This window comes from Acanthochromis polyacanthus, chromosome 1 (assembly GCF_021347895.1).
Source record: "Acanthochromis polyacanthus isolate Apoly-LR-REF ecotype Palm Island chromosome 1, KAUST_Apoly_ChrSc, whole genome shotgun sequence".
Taxonomy (NCBI): Eukaryota; Metazoa; Chordata; class Actinopteri; family Pomacentridae; genus Acanthochromis; species Acanthochromis polyacanthus.
The window spans coordinates 44,624,583-44,642,484 of NC_067113.1; the positions used below are offsets into that span (position 1 = coordinate 44,624,583).

At 40.4% G+C, this 17,902-nt stretch overlaps 2 protein-coding genes across 10 annotated transcripts in view; both read right to left on the reverse strand.

Annotated features, from left to right (window-relative positions):
• grm8a (glutamate receptor, metabotropic 8a) overlaps positions 1 to 9,768 on the reverse strand; it is a 329,262-nt gene extending 319,494 nt beyond the window's left edge. The window contains exons 1-3 of one of the 4 annotated variants that reach the window (XM_051944844.1): positions 9,238 to 9,768; positions 8,714 to 8,852; positions 2,423 to 3,240 (exon numbers count right to left, since the gene is read on the reverse strand). In XM_051944844.1, the coding sequence (XP_051800804.1) occupies positions 2,423 to 2,965 (543 nt within the window). In that variant the 5' untranslated portion in view covers positions 2,966 to 3,240; positions 8,714 to 8,852; positions 9,238 to 9,768. The other 3 variants (XM_051944828.1, XM_051944847.1, XM_051944846.1) reach the window with 3 other exon arrangements.
• A 3,247-nt stretch (positions 9,769 to 13,015) lies between these two features.
• The window catches only part of znf800b (zinc finger protein 800b), a 41,073-nt gene continuing 36,186 nt past the window's right edge, over positions 13,016 to 17,902 (reverse strand). For 5 of the 6 annotated variants that reach the window (XM_051947404.1, XM_051947395.1, XM_051947399.1 and 2 more), the window contains 2 exons: positions 16,577 to 16,686; positions 13,016 to 16,233 (listed from right to left, as the gene is read on the reverse strand). In XM_051947404.1, coding sequence (XP_051803364.1) covers positions 16,585 to 16,686 — 102 coding nt within the window. In that variant the 3' untranslated portion in view covers positions 13,016 to 16,233; positions 16,577 to 16,584. Of the gene's footprint in view, positions 16,234 to 16,561; positions 16,687 to 17,902 lie in introns of all 6 variants that reach the window. The other variant, XM_051947390.1, reaches the window with a different exon arrangement.

Genomic DNA, 17,902 nt, shown 5'->3' on the forward strand with positions numbered 1-17,902 from the left:
TGGCACAACCAAACGGCCATAAGTGACACAGCTAGAATTCTGGGTTTTTTTGGTTGCGCTGCAGGTTGTGTATACTCAGAGCAGATTAGAGGTTATTTGGCAACAAATTAAATATGTAAATGCTAAATGTTTTACAAATACTAAAGAATTTACATCCTTCAGTTTCCCAGTGTTGGCAAAACATTGGAGTAATTAAAGAATTTCAAGGTCATTTGTTTCCTTTTTCAAGATTTATGGCATCGTAACTTTGTCACGCTGCACAAACAACATTTTGGGCTTCTCTCTGTTGTTTCCATGGAGGTATGGGACTTTAGATTGTAGAGAAAAATACGAAAGGAGCAAAACACACTGAGCAACTGCTTGAGGTTCAGATGGTTAATCATCGCTCAACCTCTCAGAAACTGTCAGTTACTGTAGTTTGTATGCAACTTAATTAATAACATGAACCCCGTTTTCAGTCTTGCTGGACTCAACAATTACCCCGCCGATTATCATAACTGATAGAAAAGATGTCCAAAACTGAGAAACTAAGACCCACGCCGTAATAAAGCGTAACTATCTCTCCATAATTTTCTTTTAATGCAGTCAATTTTCAGCTTAATGTGTTTCGATGACCCCCAGTTTGTCTGTTCTGCTAAACCCCTTCTCCCTCTGCAGTGTGCCGCTGCGAAGGCCAGCTTTCCCCGCGAGGATTAACAAAGTTTCATCTTATTATATCTCATGTCATCCCCTTCTCACCACGCCGTGTCATCCCCACAGTGCAGAAACGGTTTAGAGATAATCTTCAAAAAGAGGGCCGGGTAACAAAAGAGACACCGGCAACTTTTGTTCAACTTGATGTCTCTCAGCTGTGATTGTCAGCGAGCGGCTCCCCCTGCTGCTAAGCACATAAAAAAAAAATGGTGTTTTCTTCTTTTCTTTTTTTGGAGGATTTGGAAATTTTCACACAATCTGTTGTTTGAATCTCTTTTGTCTGCTGCTAGATTAAAAGACACACAAACACACTCAGGCTTGGCTGCGTTTGCTTCCTGAGCCCCTTGTGTTGAGTGGGCGACTAGCTGTGATTGGCACTGTCAGATTAGCCCATTTAAAAAAGACATATGTTTATTGCGGCATCTTTGTGTGTGTTCATGTGTGTGTGTGTGTGTGTGTGTGTGTGTGTGTGTGTGTGTGTGTCCTCCATACTATTTTCAGACTGTGATGCATGCTGCATTATTTATGTTAAAGCATGCAGAGAAAGACAGCCTTGTGTCATACAACACCATTGCCAAGGGCCTGTGGTTGATATGATCTCTCTCTCTCTCTCTCTCTCTCTCTCTCACACACACACACACACACACACACACACACACTTGCAGATACTAAATACTGAAGACTCCCACCCGCTCATAAACAATCACACTTAACCAAACATGCCGCTATGCTTCGATAGACGCACAAACACACACAAAGAAGCTATATTATGCCGTCTTACAATGCACACGTATGTACAAGCATGTGCACACAGACGCACACAATGCACTAAATCGTATTAGGCAAATGAGAATGAGGCGGAAAGCTGGTCTGTTCGAGTGCTGTTGCTGTGACACATCCTGGCATAAATCATGTTTAGTTGTTGTTGTTGTTTAATATGCAAATCTTCCATTCAAAGCACGAGCTGGTTGTTAACAAGTGCGTTCAAAAGCTCTCCCAATCCTGTGCGCGCACACACACACACAGACACACATGTATGGATTCTTGAAGGAAGGTAGCTCCAGAATGTGTGGCCTGTGAAAGAGCGTGGGATAGATGTGGATGTGAAATGCCATGGGCGTCATTACAGGACTCATATTTCATAATCATACGGCTACCCATCAGCCCCGTGCGGCTAATGATGACAACACACGAGCCCGCTTGCCGACACGCACACATACACACCCAGAGAGACACAATCGAACACAGACAGGAGAGCTTCTGCACAACATGAGCCGACACACTGTCACACGGCGTGCACATGAGCACCCATAAGGATGCTCAATTAAGCCCACACATGTACTAGAAAACACAGCAACACAAAGCGGCATCCTAGCAGGCAACACACACACACACACAACAGAAGCGTACGCTGCAGCGAATGAAGTGGCTGTTGACAGATTTCAGCAGTAATTGATACCCGTGTTTGGCAGCCATTTTTATTTGGCTCAACCACAAGCCAGGGATGATCTAAGCTGCGAGGCACAAACACATGCACACACACAAAGCCCTTTCTTACAAGCATCACTTGACACATCTTGACACATCTCAACACACACACGTATGCGAACACGAGGTAAAAATCACATTTTAAGCTTCGGAAGGCAAATGCACAGGCTGGGAAAGTTCTCCGATCGCCGCTGCTGGTGGAAATTCCACCGGAAGTGAGCACATTTTGATGTCATCTTACCTTAAAGAGGCGCAGGATGTTGGCCACCATGATGGACACCGAGCTGGCGGCGGCTCCAATCACCCCTACGATTTTATCCGGCTTGGTGAACATCGGAGGGTCCCCGTTAGCGCAGCGGACGTCCGAGCCGTCCCTCTCGATTAAGGCCTGCACGAACGTGAGGGACTGCTCCAGAGCGTACGTGTCCCTGGAGCAGGTATCCAAGATCCGGGCCCCCAGTGTGATGTTGGGCAGCAGTTCGGGGTCCTTGTTAATCAGGTCGATGGCGAACATCATGGCCTCCAAGCGATGGATGCCCTTCTCCTTTTTCAGCTCGCCGCATGGCGTGCCGCGGTCCCCCCTCGAGTGCACCGGGAATAATCCGCCGAGGATGATGTCGCCATCCAGCCGGATGGAGTGAGCATATTCCGGAGCCGCCTGGGGGTCGGTGGGGATCCGCTGAGGGGAGGTGATGGGAAGGAGCCAAGTGTAGGAAGTGGCCACGAGGAGGAAGATGACGGAGGGAGACCGGTGGTAGGCAGCTAGGATCCACTGTGGCTCCATGATTGGTGGCAAACAAGACCCTAAGGTGATGTTAGACGAAGCTCGGGAAGGTATTCCAAAGCCAAAAGATTGAAATTTAGGCCGTCCTACTGGACAACGAAGGAGGGGTGGAGGACCCCGGGGATGGAACTAGCCGAGCCCCATGAGAGAATCATAATCCAGAAGAAAGAGTCCAAAAAAATGGGCAAAAATAGTGTCGAAATGTGGCAGTCAAGTTGTCGAAGTCTAGTTCAGGAGTGGAGCATGTAATCTGCAAGTCACATCTTCAGGAGAGCCTGTTGAAGACACAGAGACAAGAGGTGAACATGGAGCTGCTGTAGGGCCAAAAAATGAGTAAAACACAACCAGGGAAAGGAAAAAAAAAACAGCTCAGCACACCGATATTAAGTGCACATACTCGTTCAAATCAAAGTCTTTCCAGCACAAGTGTCCAAATTTGCTTCAATAATTGAAAACCCCAAAGTCTGTCAGTTTGTAATCACCTCCACACACTCGCATACACTCATCTCTGGGTATAATCGATGAGTGGAACAGCTGTTAAAGTGACAGCAGAGAGCCTTTTGGCGAGCTCCTCGGGCTATTCGCACGAAACCACAGACTACCTGCTGCAGTGGAAGGGTGAGTAAGAGCAAGAGATGAAGAGAGGAGGACGGAGAGACAGAAAGAGAAACCATGTGAGACAGAGAGCAGACCTGAGGAGCAAATGTGCTGCACCATTCAAACACCTGCTGTTTCTGCTGCACACACACAGCTTCAACTCTCAACAGGCTGACTTAGTGTTGTTTCATTGCTTTAATGATATTAAATATGATCATAGATATTCCATTTTGGCTTTTACCCAATATGAAGAGTTTGCACACTAACCAGCTGGACCTCAAAACCCACCAGTGGTTTTAAAAGGATTGTTATCTTTGAAAAAGTTGCCAAAAATGACACTGTAAAACTGTAAAATAATAATTATTATTATTATCATTAAAGTTCCAACTTTCTGACTGTCTTTGAACTAATCACGCATGACTTTTCTTTTTGTTTTTTTCAGGTGAATTCATTTAGGTAAAATCAAGCTGTTTTATTTTTTTTTAAAAATAGCCAAAAATCAATTTGGTTTGCAATAAACATATTCTGTAATAACCAAAAAAATATACGGCTTTCAGCAGAACTACAAAGCCATGATTGACTTAGCTATGACCAAAAATAATAGAACAAAAAATTCAGGGACTTTTCAGCTGAACTGGGTTGAGCTGCAGGCTGTGTATACACAAAATACCACAAAGCGGTGCCAGCAACACTCGTAAGCACTTTGAAAAATGATATGTGCACACATTTATTCCATTTTTTAAAATTTGTGTAAAATAATTGATCAAAGAAATTCAACTTTCTTGTTTCTTTTTTAGCGATTTATGGCATTCTAACTTCTTCATTTTGCACAAAATTAATTTTTTAGTCCTCTCTACTTGTGGCTATGGTTGTCCAGTTTCTATAAAAGGTGCAGGACTTATAATATAATAATGTGGTGAAAAATAAGCCCACAGTGAGTAAAAATGTCACAGGAGCAAAACATCTGTGAGGATTTATCCTCTCATTTGATTTAGAAATGTAGATTTTTGACACGGAAACATAATGAAGATTTGTCCAAATGTCGATTCTTAAATTAATATTAAAATGCAGGTTAATTAATCTTTAGTTTGACAGCTACAGATGTCTAAAAAAAGTTGTTTTGCAAAAATTATCATTAATAAATGGCATCTATTATACTTGCCAGTCATGGATATGTATTAATCTTAGTAAATTGCACCAGATTTGGCATTAAATCCAGCATCATTCAATGCTATCTGATGCTGTATGCATCATTATGTCATCTCTACAGATTTAGACCATCAATCAGAAAAGAACATCTTTACTATAGCTGTCCTGCTCACCTAAATACACACAAACGTTGCCTCTGAGATGGCCTATTTCACACAATAAAGCCCGTTAATGAGCCTTGTAGATCTTTCCCTTGCTTATGTTCCCTCAGAGAATAATTTCTCAGCACAAATGAACTAATGTCCAAATGTTAATGGAGCAGTTTGGGGGGGAAAGATGCTTATTCACTTTCTCACAGAGAGGATAGATACCTCTCTTCTGTTCATCCGTGAGTTGAATAGAAAGCTATAGCCGGCAGCTGGTTAAGCTCAGCTTGGCACAAAGGCTCAAAAACAGGTGGAAACAGCTGTCCGTTGGCAACTCTGCCTACCAGAGCACTTAATACATTATATCTTGTTTGTTTCTTGGCTGGGAGCGACTTCCAGGAGTTTTGTTGTCGCCATTAAGGGTGCCAAGAATGGTTCCAGCATGGATTAAGCCCACAGTGCAGTATATAACAGGTAAATTAGTGAGATTTAGAGGTCTTGAAGTGGATTTGGTTACCTCTGAATAGAGAAATGCTTGTTTTTAACCTTTTAAATGGCACTCATTGAAATACTTTGAAATTTAAAATTTCAACCCTCGAGTGTCGCTGGAGGACAGAAGACTTTTTTTTTTTTACTTTTTGTGACATTTTTCAACATTTTAGATTTTCATGTTGAAATTCAACATCAATGAAGTTGAGAACCAAGGGAAAAAGTATCTTTCAGTGTAACTTATTTGTGATTTCTTGCCTTTTTAGAGCTAAAACAACAACTCACAATTTCAAATTTTATAAAAATATTTTTATTTTAGAGACAACAGAACAATTTTACCATAAAAAAACAAAACAGCAACACTTTGAAATAAAAAAGACTGACAAGAAAACAATGAAATTTTAAGAAACTAAATTATGAAATTAATTACTTTACCTTCAGTGTGTTTATTACCCCGCAAAAACTGTGTTTTGGGGAAGAAATTTGAATGTAAACAAAGTACTAGTTAGCTAGCTAGCTATTAGCGCACCCCATTAAATCATCCATAACAGCTGACATTCATAAAAGGGCTATTATTTTTCCTGACTAAACTTTTAACTGAACTCTGACCCTAATTTATAATTCCTGACATATTCATTACGAAAATATATGATTACCATCGGTAAAATGACGATATTGTAACAATTTTTGACTCTTTTCCTGGCAGGCCCATTTTACCGCTGTCTCCATTTTGTCTCAGCATGAAAACAAAGTTCCCCTTTTCCCACCCAATCACTTGGGATATCATTAGAAAGGCCAGGATGTTCCCTATAAAGCACATTTGGATTTAGTAGATATAGATTAAAAACAAATGTCCAGTACATAGGACATAAACATGGGCCAGGTCTGGAGGATATATGCTTCCTTGTCCATTAGTGGTAAAAATAAAAACAATTCCAAGAACTGTATATATCATCACTTAGCACAACTACTCAACTGTAAAATGTGTGCGTTTCATCAGCTAACTATAGTTAGTTTTGATGTTTCAACCGAAACTAAGGAAGAGGACCGAGCCGCAAGTTCATCTATTTCCAACTTCGGAGAAAAGAGAAAGTTTGATATGTTCCTCTGCTGATTGGTCAAATGTCACAATACCGTGTTCTGTAATGTAGAGTGATCTTTGCTGATTGGCTGGGTGGAAACCACATGCTTCTAGACCTCACTGAGAGGCAGATATTTAATGTGTGGAAGTTACTAAAAAAGATCCCTTGCCCCATCAAGGGTTAATTAAGCTAAGAAATAAACAAATACACAAGAAAAAGCAAGACCCCAAAGACTTGCCCACGCTCAGACCTTCCTGAATCTATACATCCGAGGCTGGAATACCAAAGAGAGATGTCTGTTTCAAGGGTCCTGAATATTCCTGAAGATTTGACATCACAACACCAACAAAACTAGAAGGGCCTTGAGGCAGCATCTGGTTTATTACCTGATCTTGAGGCTGCATCATGTAGAAGAGGCCTTGTGACTTAATCCTTTATCACCCTCCTTGAAATCCTGCTCATAATCTTGAACTGCATCTGTCTCTGCTGGCTCCCGATCAAATCCCACACTCCTAAAGCCCCCCCCACCCCCCCACCACCACCACCACCACCACCACCAAAGCAGCAGTGACTCCACTGTGAAAGCAAAGAAACTTTTTTCTTTTTTTGTGAGACGCTCCGCGGGGCTTCCCGATTTCCTCCCCATAAGGGCCCCTAACAGGTTCCCCGGCTCAGATCTCATCACAGCGTGAGACGTACTCTCAATGAATCCATTTATAATTCGATTCTGTCCCAATTAATTCATCAGTTTCTCTCCACTCTAAATGGAATTAGGTCAAAGCCACTCAAACAGCCGAGCCCCTGCTATGATTAAAAACCCTGCCTTATATAGGTTAGCCAGGCTCTGATTCATCTGCTAAGGCCATGTATTTACCCAGGACTGTTTATTCAACACTTTTTCCTTGGAAACAGGTGCACAGAGGGAGTTGAGAAATAAAAAGAGCTTCACATCTGACTAACCTAATGGGCATCTTTGACCCAAGCAGAGTCCACTTGTGATGTAAAAACAGTCACTCAAAGATGTAACTACACGCAAATTTCCCAAAAGAGGAACTAAAAAAGAATCAGATCAGGCTAATGTCTTGTGACTGAGCAGAGGCCCCAAGGTTTTTAAAAGTTTCATGTCTCATTTGCACTCATGCTCACTGAGGATTGTCACGTTTTTTTTTCAAAGGGGTGACAAGAAGAGACGTCTTAATGTTCATATAGTTTTGCTCCCATGAGAGTCCTGGTGATGCTCCACACAAAAACCCCAAAAAACTCAGCTTCAGGAGGAGGCTCTCACTGCTGCGCTGCTTTAAGATGAAGAGGGTTAACCCCAAAAGGCTGCAGCCGGCTCATCGTTCTTTTTAATTTACACCCACGGCTAGCTGTTGAGGTGAGTGTTGCCCACTCCTTGCTCTAGTACGGCTTTATCTTCTCATTTCCACCACCGCCGTCGACTCCTCCTCATCCTTCCCTCATGTATAGCATCACCTTCTGCAGGCCAGCCTCATCTCTCCAGGGAGATGGCTGCTCTTTTCAGAAAGTGATAGCTTTTCTGCCACCACCATCTAAATGTTCCTCCAAGCAGCTTCTCCAACATCACCATCCACGCCTCGCTTGACTCTCTCTATAGACGCCAACCAACTTTGCAGCAGCATTTTTTTTTTTGCATTATTTGAACACCACCCTGAGCCTAGAACCCACTCCTTTCCTGCAGATAATTACAGAAACACAGACACCCGTTCATGTTGTGCTTCTCCCTGAATGTTATCAACACTTTTCTGCACAAAAATCTGCTAAGAGACGGCTCACGCATCAGTTTTTTGGACAAAACACACTCCTCTGACATGATTAAGTCCTGTGTCTTGAGATAAATCGCAGCCTATAGGTTCGGAAATAACACTGGGAGACATCAAAGTCTAGGGGTGTATGCTCATTATGCAGACTCTATAGGCGTCATTCTGCTCAGCAGCAGCAGCAGCAGTGGTGGCATTCTGATTGCACCCTAATTAAGACAGTGCCATCCACAGTAAAACATGAAAAATACAATAAAAAATACAATAAAAAAGCAGAGAAACACCAGTGCAATGACAAAAGGGAAAAAATCATGCATGTTACTTCATATCCCTGCATGCAATACTGAGTTGCTGAGTGAAACATACCTTTTCCTCATGAGACAACTAAAAGAATCCAGCAGAAAACTGAAGCAATAAATCACTGGAGGAATGCGAGGATGCCACAAACACCCACCAGAGAAGATTCAATCAGAGCTGCTATAAAGCAATGAGCTCGGAAGGTACCTCAGAAATGTGAAATTGATCCGGCAGTGCGCGGAGGGAGAAGCTCCAGCCTCCCCCGCAGACTCCTCGGGGTCCCTGTCCGCCTCGGGCAACTTCCTTGCGGAGCTCAGCAGTTTCACGCCCCTCTCTCCTAAATATCCTGAAGTGAGGGATGTTATTTTTCCACAAGAGCGAGAAGAGAGACAGATAGGGAAAAAAAGGGGGACAATCAGATCAATCCGCAAGGCGAAGATTTAAAAAATCTATGCAGCAGCTACTGGAAGAAATAAAGAAAAAAGAAAGTCGTGCGCAATGGAGGTGATTTTTAAAAACGCAACTATAACTCCGCACTTGTTTAAGGGAGACAGTAGAGGGAGGCTGCCTGGAATGAAGTCGATACCCAAGAATGAATCTCAGATACAGAGAGGAGGAGAGAGAGAGAGAGAGAGAAAGGGGGAGAGAGAAAAGAAGGGAGGGAGGGAGAGCAGAGGAATTCATCATACACCGATGTGTCAGTCATGATCAATAATGTTGGCAAAACCCACCTGATTTTCATCCATAGTCTTCTCTCAGCTTTACGCACTTTGCGCATAAACCCCACGGATGCGCGCACACCTCCTCTCCTCTCCTCTCCTCTCTCTATCCGGATTTTCGGTGCTAGAGGAAAAAAAAATCACCGAGTCCAAACCCAAAACGTTCCACATGAACCAAATGTATCTCACAGCTCCAAGCCTCTGCACCAAATCACCCCCTAATTGCGCCACTGTCGTCCTCCTCCTCCAGTCAATCAAGTTTATTACCAATCAATGGGATCGATTCTCTCCCACAAACAGAGGAGCTTTTTGGTTACACATTTAAAATCATCAGAATCACTCTTAATTGCCTCAACTTCAATCCTTTTATTTTTACTGCACCCATTGATTCATTTTCCCTCCTCTTTTTTGTGCGTAAAAAAAAAATCAAAATCAAAAGCTCTTTGTGGTGAATGGAATTAAATAAATGAGCCGCATCCCATCTGCGGTGTAATAACAATTTGATAAGCTGTGTGGAGTCAGGAAAGCAGGCAATCGGAACAGACCAGGGTGTTTCTCTCCTGTGACAATGTGGAAGATGTGCGCAACATGTCCAACCTGGAGCCTTTTTCACTGCCGGTGGCGCACCCAGGAGAGGCGTGGGGCAATGGCGCCATCTCGTGGACAAATAGATGTAATTGCAAGATTTGAAAAAGCAGGTGGAGGTCTTCAGATTGACATCAAATTGAACAAAACAAAATGAAACCCAAAAAAAGGCTATGCGCAATAATCGTCTTCTGACGCACAAAAGAGGTCTTGGTTGAGTTGTTCCATTTTTAGAGCCTTTTAGTGTCTCTATTGTCATTGTTGTCCAAGTTTCTTATTTATAACAGCAATAATAATCTTTTTGATAGAGTGCTTAACAAAATCCAAGCTACTAAGTGCTTCACAGGGCACCAAAATACATCAAAAAGTTAAAAAAAAATCATCAAAAATCAAAAGACAACATGCGGAACAAAGTCAGCACAGTGTTAGAAATGGGATTAAAAGAAACAAACGACAGCTCAAAGAAAATTTAATTCAAATGAAATTAGAAAAAGCCTCTCTGATTTGATTTCCTCAGGCAGATCTTCCCAGAGCCTCGGGGTCCTGACTGAAAAAAGCATCACTTGCCTTTTTAGTTTCCAGCTGAGACCCTGGAACAGACAAACAAAGCTTTGACTGAGGATTTTAAAGTGTACAAGAGAGCAAAAGTAAACAGTAACATGTTATCAGCTATGCTAAACATAGTGGGAGTCAGTGTAAATGGGATAAAACAGCAGTGATGTGATGATGTCTTGTTCAGGTTTAAAGTCTTATAGCTGAGTTCTACAGTCAGGAATGGATCAGTGTGTTTCTGGTTGAGGCAGGTTAACCCTCGTGTCGTCCTCGGAATTGTTGGAATTTTCTTCCTGAAGGTTTTGCAAATTGTTAGAATTTTGGGGAACTTTTTTTTTGCTGAATTTTTGCATTTCTTTCAGACAAGGAAACGATATTTTTGGTTCCCATGAATGAAGACAGGAGGGTTAAAAAGATGTTGCAGAAATCTAACAGTGATGAAATAAAAGCCTGTAAATAGTCTTTGTGTCTTTAAAAGCTTAGCTTGACTTAAAACAGAATCGTACATGCTTTGCGGTCCACAGCTCAAAACTCAGATAAGTCTCGAACCGGATGGAAAGTTTCTATACAACGGGTTTGACAAGATCTGAAAGAGAAACAGGTGGTGTGTTTGAGTATTATATGGTGTCAGACACTGAGTCAAAAGCCTGACTCTGGATGTTTCACCTGCCAGCAGAAAACTCGACTTAACACTCAATAATAAGCAATAAGTACAGGAACTAATTCTCTGCGCAGCAACATAAATAGAACTCCATTACTACTTTATTTGACTCTATACTTACTTTTTTTTTTTTAGAACAATGCACTTTATATAAGCATATAAAGTAAAAATATATAAAAATATAATATGCTATTTTTTTTACTTGTCTTTATATTTTTGGGACATATTTCTCTACTGTTGTCTATATTTTTCGAACATATTTTTCTACTTTTATTTCATTTTTAGGACAAATTTTTCTACTTAGGTTTACATTTTTAGGGCATATTTTTTTTACTTGTATCCACATTTTTAGTACATATTTTTTCTGTTCATATTTTTAGTACATATTTTTCTACTTGTGTTTATATTTGGAGGACATATTTTTTCACTTGTATTTAGATTTTTAGAACTTTTTTTTTTAACTTGTATTCGCATTTTTAGGACAAATATTGCTACTTAAGCTTATATTTTAGGGGCATATTTATTTTAGTTATGTCTGTATTTTTTATTAAGACATATTTTTCTACTTGTGCTCATATTTTTAGGACATGTTTTTCTTCCCATATTTATGTTTTTAGGGCATTTTTTCTACTCATTTCTATTTTTAGGGCACTTCTTTGTTGTGTTTCTACTTTTCTGAATTCTTCTGTGTGCATTTGTGAATTATGAGACTGTTCTAACTCCATATTTTTCTACTTGTGTTTATATTTGTTGGACATATTTATCCACTTGTATTTATATTTTTAGAACATTTTCTGCTTGAATTTATATTTTTAGAACATATTTTTCTAAGTGTGTTTATATTTTTAGAACTTTTTTACTTGCATTTATATTTTCAGGACAAATTTTTCTACTGAGGTTTATATTTTATGGGCATATTCTTGTACTCATATTTATATTTTTAAGTAATTTTTCTACTTATGTGTATCTATATATTTTTTGTGCAACTTCAATCTCTAAGACTTTGAATGGGGTCAGCTGTGACGTGAGCAATTTCCCCTTGGGGATCAATGAAGTATTTCTGATTCTGACTGTGAACCGGTTTTATAACAAGCTTTAACTACACAGACAATACTACACTATACAAGTTGAAGGCAAGTTGCTGCCCCAAGCCAAGGACTTTCCTGACATCTTGTTCATTAGCAACAGGAGAATGGATCGTGACATGGTGGGGCAGCATTAGCAGTAAGATGGGCACCGACCTGGACCATTCAGAAACCTCTGTGCCCAAAGGAGAAACACTAGACCTTCTATCAACCTTCACTTAGGAGGTAAGTGGCTAACTTTGGTTTCCAGCGTAGGACGGCTGGGCTTCAAACATTCCTTGGTGTCCAACAGTCACCTGAGGATCTGATTCAAATGTGTCCTGGGTGCCTTTCTTCGGAGGTTTCTAACTTGGAGGAGACCCCATGGTGGACCCGGAAATCATCAGAGGGATTACAAACCTCATCTGCCCCTTGGAACACCTTGGGCTCCCCAAGAAGGAACCGGAAAATGGACCGCTGCCTCCTTAATCCAACACCAGAGAGGTGGAAAGAAATGGATGGATACTTACTCGTTGGGTTAATTCATCCTCCATTCTTGGTTTTTCATCGGATTTGGCAGCACTAGGATGAATAAGAGCTCCTGCATGGACTTATCTCATTAAAAGTTGGTCAATATCCAATGAATCACTGTCTCTTATTGGTGCCACCAAGATAAATCAGCGCCACACTTGGTGACGTCAAGAGAAATTATGATTTCCAGCATAGTAAACAATGTGGGCAGCGAAATGAGAAATCTCAGAAAAACATCAGTGAAATTGTGGCCGTCCGAAGAAGCAATTCCTGAGCAGGCAAATGAAATCTCCTGCAAACGCAGTAAACAAACATGATTGACGGAAGCGTATGACTCATATCTCAGGACCAACAAAACAACAACAACAAAGCCGCACGGGGAAAAAAAACACCACGGTGAGGTTTGAAGCAGTACATTTTTATTTTTAAGTGGTTGGTTTTAACATTCTCGTCACATCTGAAAGGCTTCTCTAACTCTTCTCAGGTTCTCTAGAAGGTGAGCTTAACAACATATTACAACTGATGACAAAGGAAATGTCAAGATTAACAAAAAGAAAAAGTCTCTTGAGGTTTGATTCCTGCTCTCCAGCGCTCCTCTTGACACATTTCAACAAAAACATGTCCTCCTTCGAATGGAATAAGACACAAAAAAATACAACTAATCGTGGAACAATGCAAAACTCGCCTCAGTGTTAAACAGAGCTGCAACTAGTCTGACATGTTCGAAGCATACGGTCAACCAACATGAGTCAATAACTATCGTGGACTAATAGAACTATTATTTATAACCACCCGTGCAGGATGAATCCATATAGACATGTTTGTCACGACCGCGTTGCGTTAGCGTTTTCACTTATAAAAATAAAGTTTGGTCTTTCCTTTTGTCTGGTTTTGTTCCATTTCATGGCTTTCTGTTTGAACATTAAGACATATCTACATTTGGTCTTCCTCAAGCTTTACAACTCATACATGTGCCAGTGTTTCGAAGACTACCTTCAGAAGAAGCTAATACACACCACCCCTCTTTACACGTACACGAAAGCATATTTCAAATGGAACTGATGCAGCTTGTAGTCAGTAAACTGATAATATATATAGGTAAGAATGGAAAGTAAAGTTCACAGAGTTAATCTGAGTAAGCCGTGCTAAAATGAAAAGTTTAATGTAAACTTTTAAGTTTAGAATGAACAGTTTTGGATTCCCGAGACACGTTTGGGGACTGATTTCCAAAGAGGCCCAAAGATTCACAGCAATAAGCAGCACGTACAGTAAAATAAATGTTGTCTAAGACTAAAACATCCTTTCTCCTCGTATTATGTGCAGTTCAGTCAATCCTTCTCACTGTAAATTTCCATTTCATACATTAACACAAGTAATCTACCATAAAGGGAGTAATAATAATGTTAATTTGATGGTTTAAATGTTGCACCCTTGGGAGAACACCTTGAAACTGAGCTGCTATTTTACAAAATATCCTACAGTTGAAAGAAAATGAATGCAAAGTTGGTGTTATTCCTTTTATCTATTAAAATCAAGCATTCACTATCTCACTGTATTGTTTCATATCACTCTACGTGGCAATTTGATTATATTTTTATAGAGCAAAAATGTCATACGGGAGCATAAGCTTACGGTTCTCTCACATCCAGGCTGTTATAGAGGCTGATCAGATGCATGTCGAGGTAAAACAGGTATTTGTCATTTTGTCTCATCCCTTCGTTTGTGTCTGGTTTTTGTCATTTTGTCTCATCTTATCATTTGTGTCTTGTTTTTGTCATTCTGTGTCTTGTTTTGTCATTTTATCTCAGTTTCCTCGTTTTCTGTCGTTTTTGTCATGTTGTGTCTTTGTCATTTCATATCTCATTTTGTCACTTCGTACTTCAGTTTTCTCGTTTCGTGTCTTAGTTTTGTCGTTTCCTGTCTCGTTTTTGTCATTTTTTTCTCGATTTTGTTGTTTTGTGTCTCGTTTTTGTCATTTTGTGTCTCATTCTTGTCTTTTCATGTCTCACTTTTTTCCCATTCTGTGTCTTGTTTTGTCACTTTGTGCCTCCGTTCTGTTATTTTGTGTCCGTTTTCTCATTTTGTCTCATCTTATCGTTTGTGTCTCGTTTTTGTCATTCTGTGTCTTGTTTTGTTACTCCGTGCCTCGGTTTTGTCATTTTATCTCAGTTTCTTCGTTTCCTGTCTTTTGTCATTTTCTGTCTCAATTTTGTTGTTTTGTGTCTCATTCTTGTCTTTTTATGTCTCACTTTTCTCATTCTGTCTCGTTTTGTCACTGTGCCTCCGTTCTGTTATTTTGTGTCTGTTTTCTCATTTTGTGTCTCATTTTGTCATTTTGTCTCAGTTTTTTTCATTTTCTGTCTCATTTTTGTCATTTTGTGTATCGGTATTGTCGTTTTCTGTCTCGTTTTTGTCCTTTTCTCTCGTTTTGTCACTTTGCGCCTTGGTTTTGTCATTTTGTGTCTGTTTTCTCATTTTGTGTCTCATTTCTGTCATTTTGTCTCAGTTTTTTTCATTTTCTGTCTCGTTTATGTCATTTTGTGTATCGGTATTGTTGTTTTCTGTCTCGTTTTTGTCATTTTGTCTCGTTTTGTCACTTTGTGCCTTGATTTTGTCATTTTGTCTCAGTTTTCTAGTTTCGTGTATCATTTTTGTCATTTTGCGTCTTAGTTTTTTGTTTTCTGTCTCGTTTTCGTCATTTTGTGTCTCGGTTTTGTCGTTTCCTGTCTCGTTTTTGTTGTTTTGTGTCTCAATGCTGTCGTTTCGTGTCTCGGTTTTGTCATTTCGTGTCCCCGTTTTTAACCAAAAGTGATTGGATATGATTAAAATTAAAATTAAATAATGGTCCAAATGTAAAAACAACCATCTTCAAATTAGCTGTTATTCACGAACATTTGAACCTCTAATACACGACTGTATGGGCTGACTGAATGAGAGAGGGATTTTGTTTGCATTTCAACATCACTAGGAGACATTTATGTGTCAAAATAAAGCTGATTTTCAATTTGAAGGCGAGAATAAAGCCTTCCGCAGGATTACGGGTGAAATAGTTTCTCTGCAGAAATCCAGCAGGGTTCAACAGTGATCCGATCGTCAGTGAAGGGAAGGTGAAGATGTATGTACTTGCTTATATTTCCACACAATGCATCGTGTGGAAATACCTGTAAGTTAAAAATGAATTGATTTCAGATGCTGCCGTGATAGCCGAGGGCCTGGACATGTTTTGTGTTTCTGTCTGTATCTGCATCTCTCATTCACACACTTTCAGTATGAATCTGCATATGCATCCATATTCACATGAGTAAATACAGATATATACAGCAGTAGTGAGTCCTCTTCTTCACTACAGCCCTCTGTGTGGATAGCAGCGCCTCAATCCGGCTCCATCATGAAACTATACAAGAAAATCAGACAACATTTTTGGTTCATAAGCAAAAAGGTGGAAAATATAAATCCTTCGTTCCTCCATCGGGATCTGTTGCTCCTTTTTGTTTGTTTCCTTCATTTTCCCGTCGCCTGCGCTTGCTCCGTCCGTTCTTCGGTTGTTTTTCCAGTTGAATGTTTGGATTTCCTTTGTCGGTGTTAGCGGCTCGCTCGTCGTTTATCTCCGGCGGTCTGAGAGGAGATGGGAGAAGATAAAGAGTGTAAGAAAGAGGTAAAGAATGAGGAAAAACAACAAGAAAAGGAAATTTTTAACAAGCTGGTAAATGTGCCAAGCGGTCAATTAAAGGCAGGAGAGTGATTGTGGTTTCTCGTCTCCTCCTGGTCGTCTACGCAAACACAAACCTCTATCTCTGAGAACGAAGCTGAAATCATACAGAATCGTAAATTTGCTCTAGTGCACGCCACACCGCAGCTTGTCTTTGCGGTTTGTGAATACACAGCGGCAGTGGAGAGAGGAAAAACAAACAAACTGAGGCGGGAATGAAGAGGGAGAGAAAACCTTCTGCGTTCTTACGCTGTGTTTCACCAGACCAGGGATTTGGAGCGAGTGCTGACTCCTTTCCTCCTGCTGGCCGCCGCTGTCGCTGCATTACGATGGCTTCGCTTGTGAGACTCCAGGTACAACTGAGGAAAGAGTTTCAAGGAAACAAACATCACTCCAGTGCATTCCAGTGAGGATAATTCCATCTGGTGAAGTTAAAATAATCACTGGACTTATGGGCCAGAAAACAAGAGAAAAAATGGCTCATAATGTCTAAGATGACCTCTTTAAATGTATTGTTTTATCACACCAACAGTTCAAAACAAAGAAATCTTACAAAGATACAAGAGAGAGAAAGAAGCAAATACGTGGTACGTTCACTGACATTAGGTAAATCTGGAACTCAACAATAAATATTGAAACCTCAACATCATCAACAACAATATCAGTCCCTTACAGTATCTAATTTCACTTCCATGGAGATGGCTTTCCTTTGCTCCGAAGCACTGCCATCAGAAGAGGGCAAACAGTTAGCGAACATAGCACAATCCAAGGTACAACCGGCGAATGTAAACAAAGCCGTCTTATAGCAGCGCATGACGACATATTCATCTGTCAACTACTTCCACGTAACCAGTTCCGACGTAGCGACAAAGTGCCGTAGGTCGAGGACGTCGTAAACCGAGGACCCCCTGCAATCACACATTTAGGTTTTCAATCTGTATCTTCTAAATATTTATCTAGTTATTCTGGATCTACTGTTGTGTTGGTTTTTTGTGTGTGTGTTCATATTGCACTGTGAAAGGTGCTATTTAAATAAAGTTCACTTACTTAAATGTTCGGTTTGGATGTATCATGATCTGATAGCTTCAAGTGTACCAGTATCAATACAACATGTGTTTTGATGGTAGACTTTTGAATATGAATATCAAGCAACAACAGACTGAGATTAGTCTTTCAAAGTACTTCCCATATGGTGAATACGTGCTTTTTTTGTGCATCTTAAAAACTTAGAACGTGTATAAAATGAAAGCGCAATCAATTAAGACGACATGTTACCCAGCAGTAACTTCAGAGGAATTTCCAAGCAGCTCTGCACAAACTGAAATGTTGATTTTAGAACCGCAGCAGTATCTCACCAAGTACACATCCACGTGATTTAAAAACTACTTTGAGTTAGGAGATATTTTCATGTTCAAAGAGAAAGACGGTAGCTATCGATCGTTTTGGTCCCACACTGATTCACCACTATATGAACTGAACTGTCGATCACAGATGCAGAGAGAGTCTTCTTCCTGAAGGGGGCGTGGACAGCAGCTACAAAAACTTAGACAGCCCATTTAGAAAAGTGCGAAAACT